Source organism: Erigeron canadensis, chromosome 1 (assembly GCF_010389155.1).
Source record: "Erigeron canadensis isolate Cc75 chromosome 1, C_canadensis_v1, whole genome shotgun sequence".
NCBI lineage: Eukaryota > Viridiplantae > Streptophyta > Magnoliopsida > Asterales > Asteraceae > Erigeron > Erigeron canadensis.
The window spans coordinates 54,360,638-54,381,439 of record NC_057761.1 but is presented as its reverse complement, the minus strand read 5'-3'; the positions used below and the strand labels follow the sequence as shown (position 1 = coordinate 54,381,439).

Here is a 20,802-nt window from a genome sequence, read left to right as displayed (position 1 = left end):
ATACATACAATTCTAATAAATATAAGGAATTAATAATATATAGTGGATTTGTAATGTAATATTGTTGCCAAATTAATGTTGATCGACCCATAAATAGATTGCTTTTGGTATACGATCTAGCTTATTTTATATTTTGTATTTTAAATTTTCTATAAATAAGATTAGTATTGTAAAAAAAAAACATGAAAATACCACATAAGATTTATCCCATGTGGCAATATCTAAGCATAGTTTTGAATTGGAAAGAATGGCTTAGAATGCTAGGATTCTTACTGTTTTAATATATATATATAGATAATTTTTAGAAGAGTTTTAAAGATACAAATATTTGTTTCTTATTTCCTAATACAATATAGGCCGACTTAAAAATTACAAAAATATATATAAAAAAAACCAAGAAAAATGCTCTATAATATGATGATTAATTAGGATGGAACTTTAGGCCTAAAAAAGAAGATCAAGGGTGCAAGTATACTCTCAACTTCCTCTTTTAGTTATAATGTAGATATTAGTATATATACCGAAAGGCGTGCATCGATTTCCGTGCACTTTTTTTTAAACGTTTTTTAACGAAAATAGTCCCTGTAGTTTAATACTCTTGCAATAATGGTTCTCTTACGCCAACGGTCGTTAAATTATGTTTGGGTATATCACGGGAGTGACAAAAACTGTTGCAAATTAGGTCCTTTACTCTAACACAGAGTTAGGTCCTTTACTCTAACACGGAGTTAAGTCCTTTTCTCCAACGAGTCCTAATGATCGTTAAATGTTATTTTAGTTTCTAAATTGACAGATACACTTATGTTACACTTTTGTAACTATCATATAATATTACCTATAACTTAACAAAGTCTACTTACGATACGTCCGACCCGCAACGAAGTGATGCGTGATTTCGTGCCAACATTTATTTATTTTCTTGCTTTTGCTTTTTATTTTATTTGTTTGTTATGTTTTTTTTTTCTTTTTTTTAAAAAAATAATAATAACTACCTTCTAGTAATTAGCTTAAGTATACATGTTTTTAAAAGAAGATATACAAAGCCGATATATTTTATTGGGGTTTTAAATTTGACGTACTATATTTTCAGTTTTTGCTTTTTCTAATCGAGTTCTTTCACCTTTATGTTGTATGCCACCTACGATTCAATGACAAATTACTAGCATTTTTTTAATCCTCGTGACATTTATTTAAACGATGTGTAAAACAATCTTGAAATGCCATTACATATTTTACATATTATAGCACAAAATAAACGTTTAAAAAATTCTATAAAACTTATTTGCTACCATATACATAAACGTAACATCTCTCAGATAACGCTCGGGTGCATATTTCGTTTATATAAATAAATATTATATATGATAACAAGTTATCATCAATTTATTATTAATCTTTTATATGGAATTTGGATGCCCAAAAAACTTGAAGGTTTTTTCAGTCGTTCAAAAAAAAAAAAGCTTTGAAGGTTTCGTATGGCGGTATGGTTGCATCGATCATTCATTCATTTTATCATTTGTATAAACGGTCCAAAATCATTAATGAATTTTTTTGCATACATTTAATTGCCGTATATTTTTATGTACACAAATTTGCTTTTTATATTTTTTGTCGCACATTTTTGCTAAAGCTGAGCCATTTCATTCCATTTCATTCCATTTCATTCCATTTCATTCCATTTACCGAATGAAGTCCATGATGTTTTTTCACCACCGAATGTTTTTTTGGTGACTCAGAATTAGGGTTTTCAGCGTCTTTGATGGCGTAAAACAGAAGAATGGGACGTCTAGCTAGCGTGCAACTTATCTGAGGGTTACAGAGCACCATCTCAGACGGTGGGGTGACTGTTTGGGACGTTGACCGGCATCTCAGATGCTACAGTGGCTGTACCAGACAATGGAGAGGAGCTGGGCCGAAAATCTGCGCGAAAATGGGTGACGAACACACAGTTGACTTTTTAAAGTCAACTTTGACTTCGACCAAGAACTTTAATTTGAGCTACATAACTTGATTTGAGAAGAAATTAAAGTATTTTTGTGTATTGTTAATCAGTTTGCACATGAATGAAAACAAACCCACTTCGAATCCGACCCAAAATCATAATTTATATGTAAATTTCACTTTTGACCTAATTTTGTAGTCATAAACCCTAATTTTCGACTTGTATGTAATTTAACCCGGATTTTTGGTGCAAACTGACGAAAAGGCCCTCACGTGACTAGCATGTGGGGGGGACATAACGGCAGGGACGAAAATCTTTAACGGAATAAAAACCACAGGGATGAAAAAAGCTCGTTTTTAACGACAGGGATGAAACGTGTTTTTCTGAAAAACCACAGGGACGAAATTTGTGCTTTTCCCTTTTAAAAAATACAAGAACCATTCTAAATCATAAATTTTTTTTCTCTCTTCAATAAAAAGTAAAAATTCATCAATATCATTTAAAAGGTTTTATCTCACAAACCGTAAATCGTTAGATGAAAAAAAAATATGGGCAGTCTTAAAATTTCATACTCTTTCATTAGAGATAAAATTCGATTTACTTTTGACGACTTTTTAATTTTTTTTCCCCTTTTACTCGTGTACTTACACATGTGTAAGATATTTGTTTTCACATGTAAATTAGTAAATGATCATTTGTGCATAATATTGAAGGTCATGCCCATCAATCCATGACGGAGCTATAGTGGCCAAAGGCGAAGCCCGTCAGTCCATGGCGGAGCCATAACAGTTAAGGGCAGAGCCCGTTAGGTAGATTATCAATCACTGATCACCCCTTACGACCTATCACCATCTATGACCTTTCACACTATGACCTATTACCTTCAATGACCTATCACCCCCGCTAGCTACCCTTTATGAGTTTTGTTAAGGGCAAAAGCCCATTCCGAATCACAATTTTCGTTTAACCTACACATGTATAGGTTATGTGTAGGTACCAAAAAGAAAATGAAATTTAAAAGTCGTCAAAAGTATATCGAGTCGCATATTTAATGAAAGATGACGAAATTTTAAGATTGCGCATATTTTTTTTTCATCTAACGATTTACGATTTGTGAAATAAAACATTTTGAATGATTTGGATGAGATTTTCATTTTTTATTAAAGGTAGATAAATGGGGTAAAAATGTATGGTCTAAAATTATTCTCACGTTCTTTTCTATTTGTGAGTTTTCAAGATAACTCACCCATATCTATAGTATATTATTAAAAAACAGTCATCTGTTTAAATTTACATGGGGAGAATTGTCTAAAATAACCTAATGATTAAATTACATTATCAGTTTATATATTTTAAAAATATCTTCATTAACCCTTAATACATCAATTATTTTCACATCAATTATCTATACCATTCGACGCCAACTCTACCACCAACAGTCGCTCCATCGTCACACCATCATTGTCATAAATGGTTACAACCAATCAAATGCATGAAATAGAAAATAAAAATATGTAACAACCAATCAAAATGTATCAAACCGTAAAAGCCTTTGACTATCGACATTGACTTGATAACAAACACAAATGTCAAAACTTAAAAGTAGTCATACACTCATACTACTTGTAGTGGATCACACACCGAATTACGAATAATTGAATAAACAATGACATACATAGCAATAATTACAAAATAGGGGTCCATAAAAACGCAGGCTGCTTATCCAAATTGTAAAGTAGTCCATTAAGTAGTCCATCAACTAAATCACTTTGTAGTAATCTTATTACTGAACATTTTATCTATAATATCTATATTGATATCCATATCATACCTTCCATACCTATAACTTATATATAAAAAGAATAGCCCTCTTTATTTATAAAAATACTAAATTACTCTATGCAATATGACAATAATACCCCTACTTTTTTTCTAAATTATCATTTTCTTTATTCACTAATTTAATTATCTTCATTAATATACCTAAAATACCCTTAAAAAACATAAATTACACCGTTAGTCATTAAACTCTTAAAATAACTTCATTTTATATTTACATCAATAGCCTACACTACTCGTTATCCCCACCGATCACCACCACATTACCGCGCCGCCGCCGCATTTGCGCGGACTCCATGCTAGTATATTATACCACGAGGATAGCTTAAAATTATATAAATGTACGTAGTACTCGTAAATAATTAACCACAAATTTAAAATATTAGCTTATATCAATAAGTATCAAATAAAGTTATTAACTTCTAAAAAAATGATTTCATTAAATGCATACTAGATCTTGTTTCAAGTTAGCAAAATCTTTTTAAAATATATACATGGACTATACGAGTATAAATCTTCGATCAATATAAAATAAAAAAAATCATAAGCATATCTTCTGTTTCTAATATATTATTTTAATACAAATTTTGATTATTTATTAACTTAAATATCACAAGAATACCGTATGAGTTTTCTCTCTTGTTTTACTTCAATGTTATCGTTAGTTCATATTCACTTTCTATTCTACTATAACTTAATTACATTTAAAATATTGATATTTATACTTCCTTATAATACAAATCATCAAGACTTTTTAATTCAACATTTTTTTTTAACCAAAAATATTTCTACACACAAACAAAATCATGCACGCTGCTCATTTACCCATTTCTTCTCACCTGCCGACGATGAACACACACAAAAACACACATATCTCATCATAACCACCCACCGTCGTCAATTATCGCAGTCCATTACCACCGCAATCATAAATCCCCAAAACCATCATCGTTTAGCCGTCGCAATGCACAAACATTCATCTAGTCAATTTATATAGATAAAAGGTTTATGGTTGATTAAAAATGTAAAACGAAAGTGATTTCGTACATTATTTTGTTGGACATCATTTATGAATAAAAAAAATACATTTGATATAAATCGATCAAGTTTAAAACTTTAATACGTACACTATAAACTACATATGATTTTAGGATATAGAATTTTAATAGAAGTAACATTTCTAATGGAAATAGGAAAAAAGTGACATTATTTCTCATGAAATCGTGTAAAAAGTTTGATGTAATGACAGAATACGCAAGTTTATATATAAAAGTAAGAGAAAATTCATAAAAAAGTAACTTTTTTACACAAATTTACTATTAAAGGAAACTTATTTAATTTTCGTCTATTTTACGGATCTCATTTCTAAATCGCAATAAAGGGAACGTTGTTAGTTTTTAACGTCATTCCTCTGTTAAGTGTCACGTCATCAAAATTGCTTACGTAACCTTTGAATTTGACTGAATATATATATATATATATATATATATATTATATACATATATATAAAATATCATACACAAAAACACATTGAAATTGTGAAAACTCATTTCCAATGAAATAACATGAAATTTTAAGAGCACCCATATGATTTTTATAATTTATCGATGTACACTTTTTGAGATAAAAATTTTGAATGAATTAGAAAAATAAAATTATTTATGGAGCAGAGAAAAAAAAATGAGTAGTTATAATTTCCTCTAAGAGTATTATAGTTATTTTAAATATATTAAATGAAGATATCAAAATTATGAATAAATGACAATGGTATTTTGGGTTATCGACTAATTAAAGTTGAAAAAATGGAAAATATAAATGCTTATAACGTAAGTGTAGAATAGATATAGAGATAGACATAGATATAGATACTTTATTTTTCAAAAAGATTTGGTTTATAAATATCGACAAATCTTTCTTAATTTATACTAGAAGTAGAATAAGAAGAATACATATGATGAGAAGCATTGAATAAACCAAAACAAATAATTGAAAACAAATCAAAGCCAACTTATAATACATACAGTAGGTAATATATATATAGAGAGTAAGTATTATTTCTCATCGTGTCGCAGGGAAATCAAATAAAAAATAAAATACCTGTAAGTTATACTCAATCTAGCAAATTAATTGTTCTACGACGACTATTTCATATACGAGTTAAAACCCGAAAACAAAAGAATGAATTAATTAAAGAAGAATATGGAGGGAGTACTACGTCCTACAAAATACAATCGATCTCCTCTTACCTACTACACCACTAGTGTGTGAGTGTGTGTGTTACGATTGAGTGCATTGAATATAAAACACCCACTCGTTAGCCCGGTCCCTCAAACTCACACATCATCATAATCTCCACCGTTGAAACAAAGGCATAAATAAACGGCCATGATTGAATCATGAAACCAACCTACCACTTTCCATTTCTCATTTCCACCTACCAACCACGGGCTTCGTTATTCACACAATCTCCCAAATTAATAAACTTGTGCGACATATATTACACGTCTATATATACACCATAATTCATTCACACAATAACTCAACAATCTTATTCACACCATTACTAACTAATTATTCACACACATATAGAGTGAGAGTCTTAGTGTGTGAATAAACAAAAAAAAAATAAAAAATAACAAGATTGTTCTTTGTGTGTTTATTTATTAGACAACTTTTTTACGTACAATTAATTATAATAATAATAATAAACAATGGAGAACGGTAATGGAAACGGTCATCACGTTAACGGGTTTGTTAACGAATTATGCATCAAGGATCCATTGAACTGGGGGGTAGCAGCAGAGGCATTGACAGGAAGTCATCTTGATGAAGTGAAGAAAATGGTGGCTGAGTTTAGGAAGCCAGTTGTTAAACTCGGTGGGGAAACGTTGACCGTGTCTCAAGTCGCTGGGATCGCGGCGGCTGCGGATAGTAATACCGTGAAAGTTGAGCTGGCGGAATCGGCTAGAGCCGGCGTGAAAGCGAGTAGCGATTGGGTGATGGACAGCATGAATAAAGGGACTGACAGTTATGGTGTTACCACTGGCTTTGGTGCCACTTCTCATAGGAGAACCAAGAATGGTGGAGCTCTTCAAAAGGAACTCATCAGGTAATTATATTTTTACTTTTTCTTTTTATCTTAAGCAGATTCAAATATATTCTAAAAGGTGTTATATACTTTTACTAGTCCCACGATGAAATTTTATTTGGATGTTGTCGATCGATCATACAGATTTAGAAAAGTCATTTTTAAGCAATACGGGCAAAATATATTCAAATCAGGCAGTTGTACTTACATTAGAATTGATAGAAACTACAGTAATATGTATGGATATGATGCATACATTTGTTTTGAGACGGAAAAGGTATTTATTGAATTGTAGGAAATATATTGACTAACAGATCCATACCATATAGTACGTGTTAGACAACGTGGGAGGGAATTATATAAAATTCAAGTTAATTAATTGCACATGGTAATATTTGAATGATTGTTATACCATAGATTAATAGTAGTTGACTGATTTTTCGAAAAGATCGTTAGAATTATACAAACAAAGCTATAGGCAGCTATTTTGTATAATACTGTACGTAAAACTTAATCATATGTAGTAGTCGTAATTATTTTGAAAGAAAATACTATTAAGTCTAACTCCAATTTAATCATATGGCATTATTTGAATTGTTAAATACATCTTTTTAGTTGCTTAATTAAATAGTTGACTGATTTTCGAAAACATTGTTTAGCATTATTGAATCAAAATTAATAAAAGGTAGGTCCCTTTTGTACAATACGGTCGACTATTTAGAGATCTGTGGACTTATTTTATTTTAATAGTAAAAGTTGTAAGTACATATACGTTGCTAGTAACGAGATTTAAATCGGTTATAAATATTCGTTGTTATTAGATGTAAATATAGTGAGTTAATTTAGAAACAATAAATAACTTAGAAATCACGGAATCTGCTTGAGCAAGTAGATCTATACTATAAATTAACGGCCAGTGGTATATTGTTTAATGCTATGGTGGTACCTTCTTTTATTACATGTGTCATGTGCGATCTTCATCATTTATTTTTATCTTAATAAATATACTTCTATTTATAGTTGACATAGCTCTTGTATATTATTAAATATTAAATAAATATGCATGGAAAAACTAATATTAATTCTATTTTGATCAAGTAGTACAATTTGGCAATTTTGAACAAATCAATCAACCAATAGATAAAAATAAATGTATATCTCACGTCCCAATAGGCCGGTCAATGTAAATGAACTGGCCGACTGGTGGTAGGTACAGAAACGAAAAGAAAAACAAAATATTATTTCCATTTGTTTGGTTACGGTCTAAATCATGCACAATCATAATCATAATTTCCAAATATCGGAATATATAAAAGGGATAATTGGGGTGGGTAGGTATATATGTAAAGTAAAAGAATAAATATACTTTTCATAAATATATGCTGCCACATTATTTAGGGTGGCCATTGAAACACATCTTACGTACAATATTTCAATGAAAATGAATTATTTACACGAAAATAATTACTCGTATCTTTTATTTTGCTATAACTAATTAAAAATTTGTATTTTAATTTATCTGACAAGAAAGGTTACAAATTTGATTTACAGATTCTTGAACGCCGGAATATTCGGCAATGGAACGGAATCAAGCCACACACTCCCACATTCCGCCACAAGGGCAGCCATGCTGGTGAGGATCAACACTCTTCTTCAGGGATACTCTGGCATTCGTTTCGAAATCTTGGAAGCCATCACCAAGTTCCTAAACAACAACATCACCCCTTGTTTGCCACTCCGTGGGACCATCACTGCATCCGGTGATCTTGTCCCCTTGTCCTACATTGCCGGCCTTCTCACGGGCCGTCCCAACTCGAAGGCCGTTGGTCCCACCGGAGAAATCCTCAATGCCGAAAAGGCCTTTGCTGCGGCCGGTGTTGAAGGCGGTTTCTTTGAGTTACAGCCTAAAGAAGGTCTAGCTTTGGTTAATGGAACCGCGGTTGGGTCAGGAATGGCGTCCATGGTTCTGTTTGAAGCGAATGTACTTGCATTGTTGTCTGAAGTTTTATCCGCTATATTCGCGGAAGTTATGCAAGGGAAGCCCGAGTTCACGGATCATTTGACCCATAAGTTGAAGCATCACCCGGGCCAAATTGAGGCTGCAGCCATCATGGAATACATATTGGATGGAAGTGATTATGTCAAGGCCGCACAAAAGGTTCACGAAATGGACCCGTTACAAAAGCCCAAACAAGACCGTTATGCTCTACGTACTTCACCACAATGGCTCGGCCCACAAATTGAAGTCATTCGATCAGCTACCAAAATGATCGAAAGAGAAATCAACTCTGTTAACGACAACCCATTGATCGATGTCTCAAGAAACAAAGCTCTGCACGGTGGCAACTTCCAAGGAACTCCAATTGGTGTTTCCATGGATAACACACGTTTGGCTATCGCGGCTATTGGGAAACTCATGTTTGCACAATTCTCTGAGCTTGTGAACGACTTTTACAACAATGGGCTGCCCTCAAATCTTTCTGGCGGACGTAACCCAAGTTTGGATTACGGGTTCAAAGGTGGAGAAATCGCTATGGCTTCTTACTGCTCAGAGCTCCAGTTCCTTGCCAACCCGGTTACAAACCATGTTCAAAGCGCGGAACAACATAACCAAGACGTTAACTCTTTGGGACTCATTTCCGCGAGGAAAACGGCTGAAGCGGTCGATATTTTGAAGCTCATGTCATCTACATACTTGGTAGCTCTATGCCAATCGGTCGATTTGAGGCATTTGGAAGAGAACATGAAGTCCGTGGTCAAAAACACCGTGAGCCAAGTAGCCAAGAAGGTCCTAACCATGGGAGTAAACGGTGAGCTTCACCCATCAAGATTCTGTGAGAAGGACTTGCTTCGTGTGGTTGACCGTGAGTACGTCTTTGCCTACATTGACGACCCGTGTCTCGCTACCTACCCATTGATGCAAAAGCTTCGACAAGTCCTTGTTGACCATGCTTTGAACAACGGCGAAACAGAGAAGAACACCAACACCTCCATTTTCCAAAAGATTGCTACTTTTGAAGAAGAGTTGAAAGCCATTTTACCTAAAGAAGTCGAGAGTGTTAGAGTTGCATTCGAGAATGATACATTGTCTATTCCAAACAGGATCAAGGCTTGCAGATCATACCCGTTGTACCGATTCGTGAGGGAGGAGCTTGGTGGTTCATATTTGACAGGAGAGAAGGTGACTTCGCCGGGAGAGGAGTTCGACAGGGTGTTCACGGCAATGTGCAAAGGCCAAATTATCGATCCATTGTTGGAGTGTGTTGAAGGGTGGAATGGTGCACCTCTTCCTATTTGTTAGTATGTTTGATATAAGTACTTTTTAATAAATTTTATTATTTTGTTGCATTTGAGATTCAAATTTGTATCCCTCTTGTTAATGCCCGATGAAAAGTTGTCTTTGTTTGGTCGTAAATCTTATCTTATATATTAACTTAATTATTTATCTTTGCCATATTCAGATTACAACCTCATGTATAAGTTTATAACTTCCAATAATCTAGTCAACCCAGGCACTATGCCTGGGTGTATAATTAATTATCTTTGCCATATTCAGATTACAACCTTATGTGTAAGTTTATAACTTCCAATAATCTAATTAACCCAAGCACTATGCCTGGGTGTATCAATTAGTGAGAGCATATACTAATCAAGTAATGAGTTGTACGAGTAACATTGGCCCCTTCTGGTCATTGTTGAAATTTCGTTCTTCTTTTTTCTCCTTCGAGGCAACAAATCAAAATCAGTTAAGTCCTTTCATATATATTCGAAACAACGAATGGGTTAGGAATCGTTGATAAATTAAAATAATTAGCTTCAAAGGGGATATGGTACTTTTGAGCGATTTAACTCTGTCGAGCTATTTTGTTCTTTTTTTATGCTTTTAAAAGCAAACTTTATTTGCATAAAACTAGCAATATACAAGCAATCGAACACCGACAAATCAATTTGTAAACCAAAATATGTCTTCTTTTATATACTTTGTGCTAACACAGGAACGATGGAAATAAGAATTTTCGTTCCGAGGTTTCCAAATAGTCCAAAGTGACATGAGAATAATAAGCATCAATCCATTTAGATTGCATTTTAAACATCCATGTTTCAAAAAATTTAGATTGCATTTTATGAATCCATGTAAAATTTTAAACGAGCAGGGTATCCACGCATTGCAACGGATACAATGAACATGGTTTCTCATGTCACGATTACCTTGTTTTTGACTCTTGAATTTTGGTTAGTGTGTGCAGTATTTTCTTAATCATTTGCCACAGAAAAAAGAGAGTAATTGCCAAAATATGAAAGAGCATGGGTAAAAAATAATGAATGTCTATGAGCTCATAGCCAACGCTTTCCTCTTTTCTTCGTAAAATGTATTCTCTCTCCCCCACCCACACCAAAAGTTCTCATTACCTAAAATTAAAAAATAAATGCTTAGACATATTTATTTGTAACTACATAGGTTTTTTTAAGGGAGTGATATATCTATATCAATTTTTAGCTATCTACAACAATTGCATATATTTTACAGCACAATGTACAACTGTTTAATACATAAATTGTTATGGATGGCTAAATTTAGTTGTAGATATTTCACTTCCTTTTTTTTTATTGAGTAATTAAAATAAGGATTCGTAAAATTTTTGACTATAGAGGTTTATATGGACTATTGATTATTTATTGTTAGGAAATTCTTTTAAAAAGAGGCTATTTGTTTGAAAAATCACTCAACTTATTATAAATACTTGTGTTTTTAGATCCAAACAAAAATGTTTTCTATTATCATAAATACCTGTTTTAAGATCCAAACAAAAAAGTTTTCTATTATAAGGATCAAAACCGGCTAAAACGTCTTTATGGGTCCATGGAGAAGTTAACGGTCACTTTGCTTATTTTTTCTCAATTTGCATTTGGAAAAACACAAAATTTATTCCATGTCATCTTATCATCAACATCAAACACGCAGAAAAGTGAAACAAAGAAAAAATCAAAATGAAATACATATCATAAGGCCTAACAATTGGATGGCCGGAAAAAAGGTCGTCGGAGATGGGTTGTGGCTGACTATGTATCAATGTATGACAAACAATCTTCCACCAATAACACCTTCATCACTTTCGCCTTCACCACCGCTAATCCCACCATACTCATCACCGCAAATCCGCAATCTTCCACCATTTTCGGTGATATTTAATTAACCTCAATAATATGATAGTTATACAACCAGAATGATTCTTGCTTTAAGTAACCACATAAAACGTTGGGATATTTCTTACGAGTGACTTCGTCTTCGAGATCTGATCAAAAATTTGTGAAAGTTCAAAATCTAATAGCTTTTCCCCTTATCTTATCCATCTATGCTCCCAAAATTTTATTTGGTGCTATTAATTTGAGAAAAGGTTATTTATATAGCATTTTGAGGTGTACTCCGTTTTTCCGACGAGGTGGGCGGCGGCTCGACGGTGGGGGTGGCCGGGATAGAAAAGAAAGAGAAAGAGGAGAAAAATCTTGATTGATGAATCAATTTTCAATTAAAGACTAATTGACATTCGCTTTTTGGAAATTTGAATCTGAATATTTGATGTATTAAATGTGTTCAGAATTCATATCCTATCGATTAGATATTTGCTTTACTCTCTTTCTCTAATACCTCCGTTAAGTTATATTTATATTTATACGAGAGTAAGTACCCGCGCGTTATGGCGGTGAGATAGTGAAATGATAGGTCATAAAGTGTGATAGCCAAAGGCCTTAACTGTATGGGTTCCGCCCTCGGATTTAAAAATCGTCGAAAGTATATCGAATGACATCTCTAATGAAAGAGCATGAAATTTTTAGAACACCCGTATAATTTTTATAATTTATCGATGTACGGTTTGTGAGATAAAAGATTTTAAATGAATTGGGGAAGTAAATGATTTATGGAGGAGAGAGAAAAAAGATGATTGGTTGAGATTTGAAAAGAGAGAAATGGTGTTTGGTAATATAGATTTTTATAGAAAGGGCATTTTGGGAAAGTAAGTGTTAAAAATTAAAATTTTAGTCAAGGGGATCTGCTTTATAATATAATATAGATTAAGTAGGTCTCAAATTTATACACAAGGCTGCCATGTAGGCAATAACCTAATATACATCAACATCTAGCCGGTACAAGCTCAATAATTTTGATCCTTACAATAAAGAATTTTTTTATTTGGACTAAAAAAGATATTTGTAATAAGTTAAGGAACTTTCTAAACAAATAACCTTTTAAAAAGACCCTTAACACATAAAACATGATTTTTGCATCCTACATTCAGTGTGAACTTCTAATATATACTGATATACATTTGTCAATTTGAAGGGGGAGTTTAATTGGTCAATTTGTAAATAACATATTCATTTTCACCAAACAAACTTTGACTAATTAGTACTTGTATGCATAGTTTTCGACTCGTAACTTTTGACGTAATTCGAAAACATGATTTTTGACTCATGACTCGACTTGTAAGAGTTTGTACATTTATATCTACTACACAATATTGTATAATTTTATATATGCGATGTATTTATAAACAAAATATAAGTTGATTATCTTAATAGGTTGGGTTTACTATATGGGGGTGTAATCAACTTTTACACTTTTCCTATTTTGTGAATGTAACTTTCATTTGGTTCATTGTATGTAACCAACCGTTAAATTGAACAATTAATGTAAAAGTGTATACGTGGCAAACAATATGAACCGCCACGTAGAAGTTTTTTATTGGTTAACGTAAAAATATTACATTAATCGTTCGATTTAGCGGGTTAGTTACATACAATGGATCAAATGAAAGTTATATCACACAGTAGGAAAATGGTAAAAGTTACTTACATTCTCAGATACTTAACCCTAATAGGTTACCAAAATATTACACATTCGATACTTTTGAGTCATAAACTTACAGTTTATCTCCAAATTCGTACTAAAAGGATCAAGAATACATATATAGCATACAAAATAATATAACCATAAATATGATATATAATGTATACCATATTATCAAAATACAACAATCATAAGATTGCGACTCGTATTGACTCGTTCCAAATTCACACCACGACTCGTAAAAGTAACGAGAAAAAAGAGTCACCCAACGAGCGAGTCGTCTCAATTTTTATGTAAACCGACTCGTGACTCGTAATAGTCTAATAGATATGCTCGTGTGTGTATGGAAGAGTTTTAATATTGGATTTTGAGTTTACTATGATAAAAGAGAGAACATGTTTGTTACAACATACTTAAAATATTATAGAAAAAATTGTGAAAAAAAGGAGACCAATTAAAGACAAAATATATCAATGAACTTGACAAGACGCTGGTATAAAAGAAACATGGGGCTATTCACTATCCCTCATTGACCACATTGTCTTGCTCCAATATATATATATATATATATATATATATTTTTTTTTTCCTCCAATTATTCCCCCGTTCAGAGAAGGTGGTGGTGGTATCTTACTTTATGACATGAGCCACCGTGTACGCGTAACACAACTTTTAAAACCATTTGGCATCTACAAAGAATGCCTATTCACACCCTCTTTCAACACGTGTGGTCCTGCTTCCATAAATATCTATGTGTAATACTTGGATGATATATGTATAGATTTTTTCCTAAGAATGAAATATGATATAATTTGGGATATGAGTATATGACTTACTTGTTTTAGTGATCTCGACAATTTATAATTTCTAGAAACAAACTATCCCTCTTTGTTAAATAACTTTGTATTCCATATATCTTGAAGACTTGAACAGTTGGTAATTTCAATTTTTGTATCAAAACTTGCTACATATGAACTTGACAACGAAGAAAAATAATAGATGAATAAGAAACATCATGTTAGCCGGATAAACGAGATAAATTAAAAGGTGTCATACTTTAAAATGATATGGCCGGGAATTTAACGTGGCAAAAAAAAAAATGTAGATAAAGAATGTGAATGATTAAGAATGACATACAAGGGATAAAATTGTCACAAAAAGCGAATGAGGTGAAAAACTGCCGTAACAAGAAAATGTATAATCGAAAAGAAACTTTTTAATGGTTAAGAATGATCTAAAAGGATAAAATCGTCACAAACTACTTGACCGTACCACAAGCACAGCTGACGCTAACATCGAGCAAAGTACAAATCCTCGTCGTATATTTTAACCTCGTGAACTAATTATATTTCATATGTTCATACGATTTAAGAGTTAATTACAGTTATAGGCCAAGCCAGCAAAATTTGAGTAGTTGAATTGGATCAAAAACTAATTAAAAATTAGTAAACTTGACTTATATCGGTCAAATTGGGACATACTTTGACTTGAGTATGATAATGAAGCAAACTTAAGTGGACTTTTAAATGCCCATATCACATATATAACATATGTGATTCGTTATTTAAAAATACGAGTACAGTACTATTTGTGGTGTTGATGAAATACAAAGCTTATTGTAGTTTGAATATGTAGAGCACCTCTCCTCTTTGACTAGATCGATTAGCGTATACCGATAATATAACTAGATTGATTGAGTGTCATTATAACAGAAACAATCCTCATCTATTAGAAAAGAAAGTACCGCTCTGGCGATTAAATGAGAAAGTGTGTGTGCAATTTACATATTCCTCTTAAGCCCTACCTCGGTAACAAATGAAGAAAGAAGGGATGTTTTGGACGAGTGTTTAAGGAGTGAAGGCCCCATAAGCTATAAGTGACGGAGCTATAAGTATCAATTCCTTGATTAAAATGTGCTAGCTTTTCGTATAAATAGTTATAGACTTTTTATGTTGATAGTTGATACTAAACGTAAATTTGTTGTGGATTGGTAGCATTGACTTTTTACATGCAATTATTCATTTAGTTCTTAATTATGAAACGACCATCAAGGTGGCCAGGGAAATCAGAAATGTGGCCACGGAAATGACCGGAAGTGATCATGAAAATTTCTTTCCTACATCCTAATTAATCGTTTTGTTATACTTCCTATCTAATTAACTTTATAAGTGATACTATACTACTCCGGAGTATATTGTTTTTATAACTAATTAAATAGTAGCATTGACTTCTTCTATATGAACTGCATCCCTTATTTTGCTTACTTTACTTATAATTTATTTATATTTATATGTTAGTTTATACATTGTAGATCATACATTCATATATACTGGACATGTGGCTATTTAATAGGAGTATAATTAATTATAATTACAATATTGTCCATGTCAAAAATTAAATTCAAAGCTTTTTTTTGCAACAGAGTAGATAGTAATTATCATTGATATATACTAGCAATGGTGCCCGTGCAATGCGACGGCGATGGCAATGCGGTGGTGAAAGGTGGCGGCGACTGATGGTTTATTTTTACAAAAACACAAATGATCGATTATATTGCCATATACAATTTTTTTTATTATTTACGTTATTGCAAACACAATATTATATAATCGAATCGTTCATAATCACAAAGATCCTCTTAATAAAACCAAAGTATTAGATTTTAGTCTTTTATACAAATTCGGTATGAATATTAAGACTAAGACCCATCTTTAGTTAAATCTTACAAAGCATAATATTGCATATATGTAATTGATGTTAGTAAACCTTTTCCCGTTATAACATTAAACAAGTTATCATGTGATTTCGGTCATTTGGTTGAATTGATCTCATAAATAGTTTGAATATATCCATTTCCATAATGAACTAAATAAACAATCAACTTATTTCATGCATAGATCATATATACACATAAATCAGTTCAACACAATAATATGTTTCAAATTTCATTCCATAAATTAAAACTTTTAACAAAATAATAATATTCAACTTACTTAACGTGTAATAGGTTGGAGGGTTTGGTAAAGATTGGCATTGCTTAACAAGTCTACATCTTACAACCATCACCATCCATTACACATTTAAGATCATGATCAACGGCCTATATCATATTTCAACCAACCCACACATACTATTAGTCTTGCATTAGCCATCATCCTTGCTTTCCTACCAACCCCCCTTCTCAAAATATCAAATATAAACACCCTTTTCCTCACCTACCAAATATTTATTCTTTTTAAAAAAAACTTTTGACATAACTTTACAAGAATATACTATTTCATTCCCATCTATAAAAACCAACTTGGTTTCTCATTTTTAACAAAACAACCAACTTTCATTATCTAAATACATAGTCCATTAAATTTCTCTCTTTCATAACATTCATAATATATACTCGTAACATTCAAAAAACTCTTAATAATAATGAATAATACAACAAATGCACACCAAAATGGTGAATTATGTATCAAAAGCAGTGATCCGTTAAACTGGGGGATGGCAGCCGAGTCATTAAAGGGTAGTCATCTTGATGAGGTGAAAAAGATGGTGGCTGAGTTTAGGAAGCCAATTGTTAAACTCGGTGGCGAAACGCTGACAGTATCGCAGGTTGCTGCGATCGCTGCCAGCGAAAATGCCACCGTGAAAGTTGAGCTGGCGGAATCGGCTAGAGCCGGCGTGAAAGCGAGTAGCGATTGGGTGATGGACAGCATGAATAAAGGGACCGATAGTTATGGTGTTACTACCGGTTTTGGTGCCACTTCTCATAGGAGAACTAAAGAAGGTGGTGCTCTACAAAAGGAACTCATCAGGTAATTCCTTATTTTATATAAAATACAACTTTTTAGACACGTAATAATATTTATTTATAGTTTTAGTTTATTGTTTTCTTGTCTTTTATGTTAGTTATATAAATGTTTTAAAAAAACTTTTATTAATTAATTGCTTTTTGGGGTGTTTGGTATTTGTTTTTTTTGGAAAAGGTTATGGTTGATGTTTCGTTTTTGAGTTTTATTTATGAAAGTAAAGATTGTGTGATACATTTTGATTGGACCAAACGTAACAAAGTTGATAACTTATTGATACAAAAATGTTAATTAGATGTGTCAAAATAACGTAACTTTTAAAGATAGAAAAACAACATAATCTCCAACATAAATAGTGTATTGGAATTTTTCTACCCAAGATAAACATGTTTATATAAGCAATTTTATATTTCATTTGTACCAAAAATATATTTTTAATTGGTAATTTATTTAGTTTTGAACTGTATAAAGATTAATTTATTACAAAAGTAGTTGTTATTAAAATGATGAACGTAATTTATCTATATGGAAAAATTTCGGGAAACTAGCAGACAAAGAATGTTTGGAATTCAAGAAACAAAATGACAAACCGTTATAGTTAGATAAAGTATATTTATTAATACTAACTTTTTATGTGTTTTGACAGATTCTTGAACGCCGGAATATTCGGTAATGGCACAGAATCAAGCCACACACTGCCACATTCCGCCACAAGGGCTGCCATGCTGGTCAGAATCAACACCCTCCTTCAGGGCTACTCTGGAATTCGCTTCGAAATCTTGGAAGCCATCACTAAGTTCCTCAACAACAATGTCACCCCCTTTTTACCCCTCAGGGGAACCATTACTGCGTCTGGCGATCTAGTACCTTTGTCTTATATAGCCGGACTGCTTACTGGCCGGTCCAACTCAAAAGCAGTTGGACCGACCGGGGAGATCTTGAACGCCAAAAAGGCGTTTGAGGAAGCTGGCGTGGAAGGCGGGTTCTTTGAGTTACAGCCTAAGGAAGGGCTAGCATTGGTTAATGGAACCGCGGTTGGATCAGGAATGGCGTCTATGGTTCTCTTTGAAGCTAATGTACTCGCATTGTTGTCTGAAGTTTTATCAGCTATTTTTGCGGAGGTTATGCAGGGGAAGCCCGAGTTCACGGATCATTTGACCCATAAGTTGAAGCATCACCCGGGCCAAATTGAAGCTGCTGGTATCATGGAATACATATTGGATGGAAGTGATTATGTTAAAGCCGCACAAAAGGTTCACGAAATGGACCCGTTACAAAAGCCTAAACAAGACCGTTATGCTCTTCGAACATCGCCCCAATGGCTTGGGCCACAAATAGAAGTTATTCGATCAGCTACCAAAATGATCGAGAGGGAGATCAACTCTGTTAACGACAACCCATTGATCGATGTCTCAAGAAACAAAGCTCTGCACGGTGGCAACTTCCAAGGAACTCCAATTGGTGTTTCCATGGATAACACACGTTTGGCTATCGCGGCTATTGGGAAACTCATGTTTGCACAATTCTCTGAGCTTGTGAACGACTTTTACAACAATGGGCTGCCCTCAAATCTTTCTGGCGGACGTAACCCAAGTTTGGATTACGGGTTCAAAGGTGGAGAAATCGCTATGGCTTCTTACTGCTCAGAGCTCCAGTTCCTTGCCAACCCGGTCACAAACCATGTTCAAAGTGCAGAACAACATAATCAAGATGTCAATTCTTTGGGATTGATTTCTGCAAGGAAAACCGCAGAAGCTGTTGATATCTTGAAGCTTATGTCATCTACATACTTGGTAGCTTTGTGCCAATCGGTTGACTTGAGGCATTTGGAAGAGAACATGAAGTCCGTGGTCAAAAACACCGTGAGCCAGGTAGCCAAGAAGGTCCTAACCACAGGCGTCAATGGTGAGCTCCACCAATCAAGATTCTGTGAAAAAGACTTGCTTCGTGTGGTTGACCGTGAGTACGTATTTGCCTACATTGATGACCCGTGCCTAGCCACATACCCATTGATGCAAAAGCTCCGACAAGTCCTTGTTGACCATGCTTTAAACAATGGTGAATCTGAGAAACAGGCAGGAACATCAATTTTCCAAAAGATAGCTGCTTTTGAAGAAGAATTGAAAGTCATTTTACCCAAAGAAGTCGAAAGTGTCAGAATTGCGTTTGAGAATGACAAACTGTCGATTCCAAACAGGATCAAGGCTTGCAGATCGTACCCATTGTACCGGTTTGTGAGGGAGGAGCTCGGCGGGGTGTACTTGACCGGAGAGAAGGTGACATCGCCTGGTGAGGAATTCGATAAGGTGTTCACAGCAATGTGCCAAGGACAGATAATTGATCCACTGTTGGAGTGTGTTGAAGGGTGGAATGGTGTTCCTCTGCCAATATCTTAGTAGCTGAATGGATGGATACATGTGAATTTTTACATATTTTGAGTTATTATTTTGATTTTCAAGCCTTATAATGTCAAATGTGGATTAAGTATTTCATATATCATGTTAACTTGTTGATGAAAGTGAACCTTTTGTTTCATTAATGGAAAGGCATATTTCTTTATATCATATGCTTCATTGTTTAACCATTTTTTGTATATTTATATGGTGTGGTTTAAAATGGAATATAATGTATGAAATGAACCTTCCTCAACATTGATAAGAAGAAATGTATTGGCGTTTGGGGCAATGACACAGCTAATGAGGTAATAAACTAGGCGTTGAAAGACAAGAAGAGTCTCACATGTAGGTGAATTGAAGGGGATTATCAATAGATACATCAGTAACTTGTTTTGCCTGAAAAGGTGGAAAAGACTTGCAAATAAAGACAGCATCTAAACCCAAATGAAAACAACATGACTAGAACATGAAGATCATGAGGATCCTGTGCAGCTGCCACATTTAGATGCGTATCACGACAAAGAAGCATAAAACCTTGGATCTTGTATGTTGTAATGCAAACCGTACGAAACCTATTCTATCCGAAATAAATAATGTTTATCCATCTATTTTTTGTACATCATACCTAGTGAATAATAATACAAAATATATCCATGTAAATAACTTGTAAATAGAAATATAATTTGTGATAGGATATTTCCATTTAGTTTATTTGAAAGGGTGCTTTGTGGAATTGAATTATTGAGGGGCCAAGTCAAACAACACCAACTCCTCTTTGTAGTCAAACGCCAACCAAACACTTTAAAATAGTCAATGGTCTTGGGACTGAATTGCTCCAGCTTTTACCCCGACCCACTGCACCTTCTATTTTTATTTCACTGAATTTA

At 33.4% G+C, this 20,802-nt stretch overlaps 1 protein-coding gene across 2 annotated transcripts; it reads left to right on the top strand.

Moving 5' to 3' along the window:
* Window positions 1–6,315: 6,315 nt before the first annotated feature.
* Window positions 6,316–20,078, top strand: LOC122604858 (phenylalanine ammonia-lyase). 2 transcript variants are annotated; one of them, XM_043777729.1, is made up of 3 exons: window positions 6,316–6,777; window positions 17,413–17,525; window positions 18,166–20,078. In XM_043777729.1, exons 1-3 carry the CDS (start codon window positions 6,493–6,495, stop codon window positions 19,913–19,915), a joined length of 2,148 nt encoding a protein of 715 aa, XP_043633664.1. In that variant the 5' UTR covers window positions 6,316–6,492; the 3' UTR covers window positions 19,916–20,078. The 2 variants fall into 2 exon arrangements, with proteins under 2 accessions (XP_043633664.1, XP_043633658.1); XM_043777723.1 differs by lacking the exons at window positions 17,413–17,525; window positions 18,166–20,078 and adding an exon at window positions 8,421–10,284 and having other exon boundaries at window positions 6,339–6,890.
* Window positions 20,079–20,802: the final 724 nt, after the last annotated feature.

What these genes read in the sequence shown, in the direction of transcription:
- LOC122604858 (XM_043777729.1), top strand. Translation starts at nt 6,493, where the DNA reads ATGGAGAACGGTAATGGAAACGGTCATCACGTTAACGGGTTTGTTAAC. An exon ending in TGAAAGCGAGTAGCGATTGG is followed by an intron (nt 6,778 to 17,412) that starts GTGATGGACAGC and finishes AGTAGCGATTGG; the next exon opens with GTGATGGACAGCATGAATAA. An exon ending in CTACAAAAGGAACTCATCAG is followed by an intron (nt 17,526 to 18,165) that starts GTAATTCCTTAT and finishes GTGTTTTGACAG; the next exon opens with ATTCTTGAACGCCGGAATAT.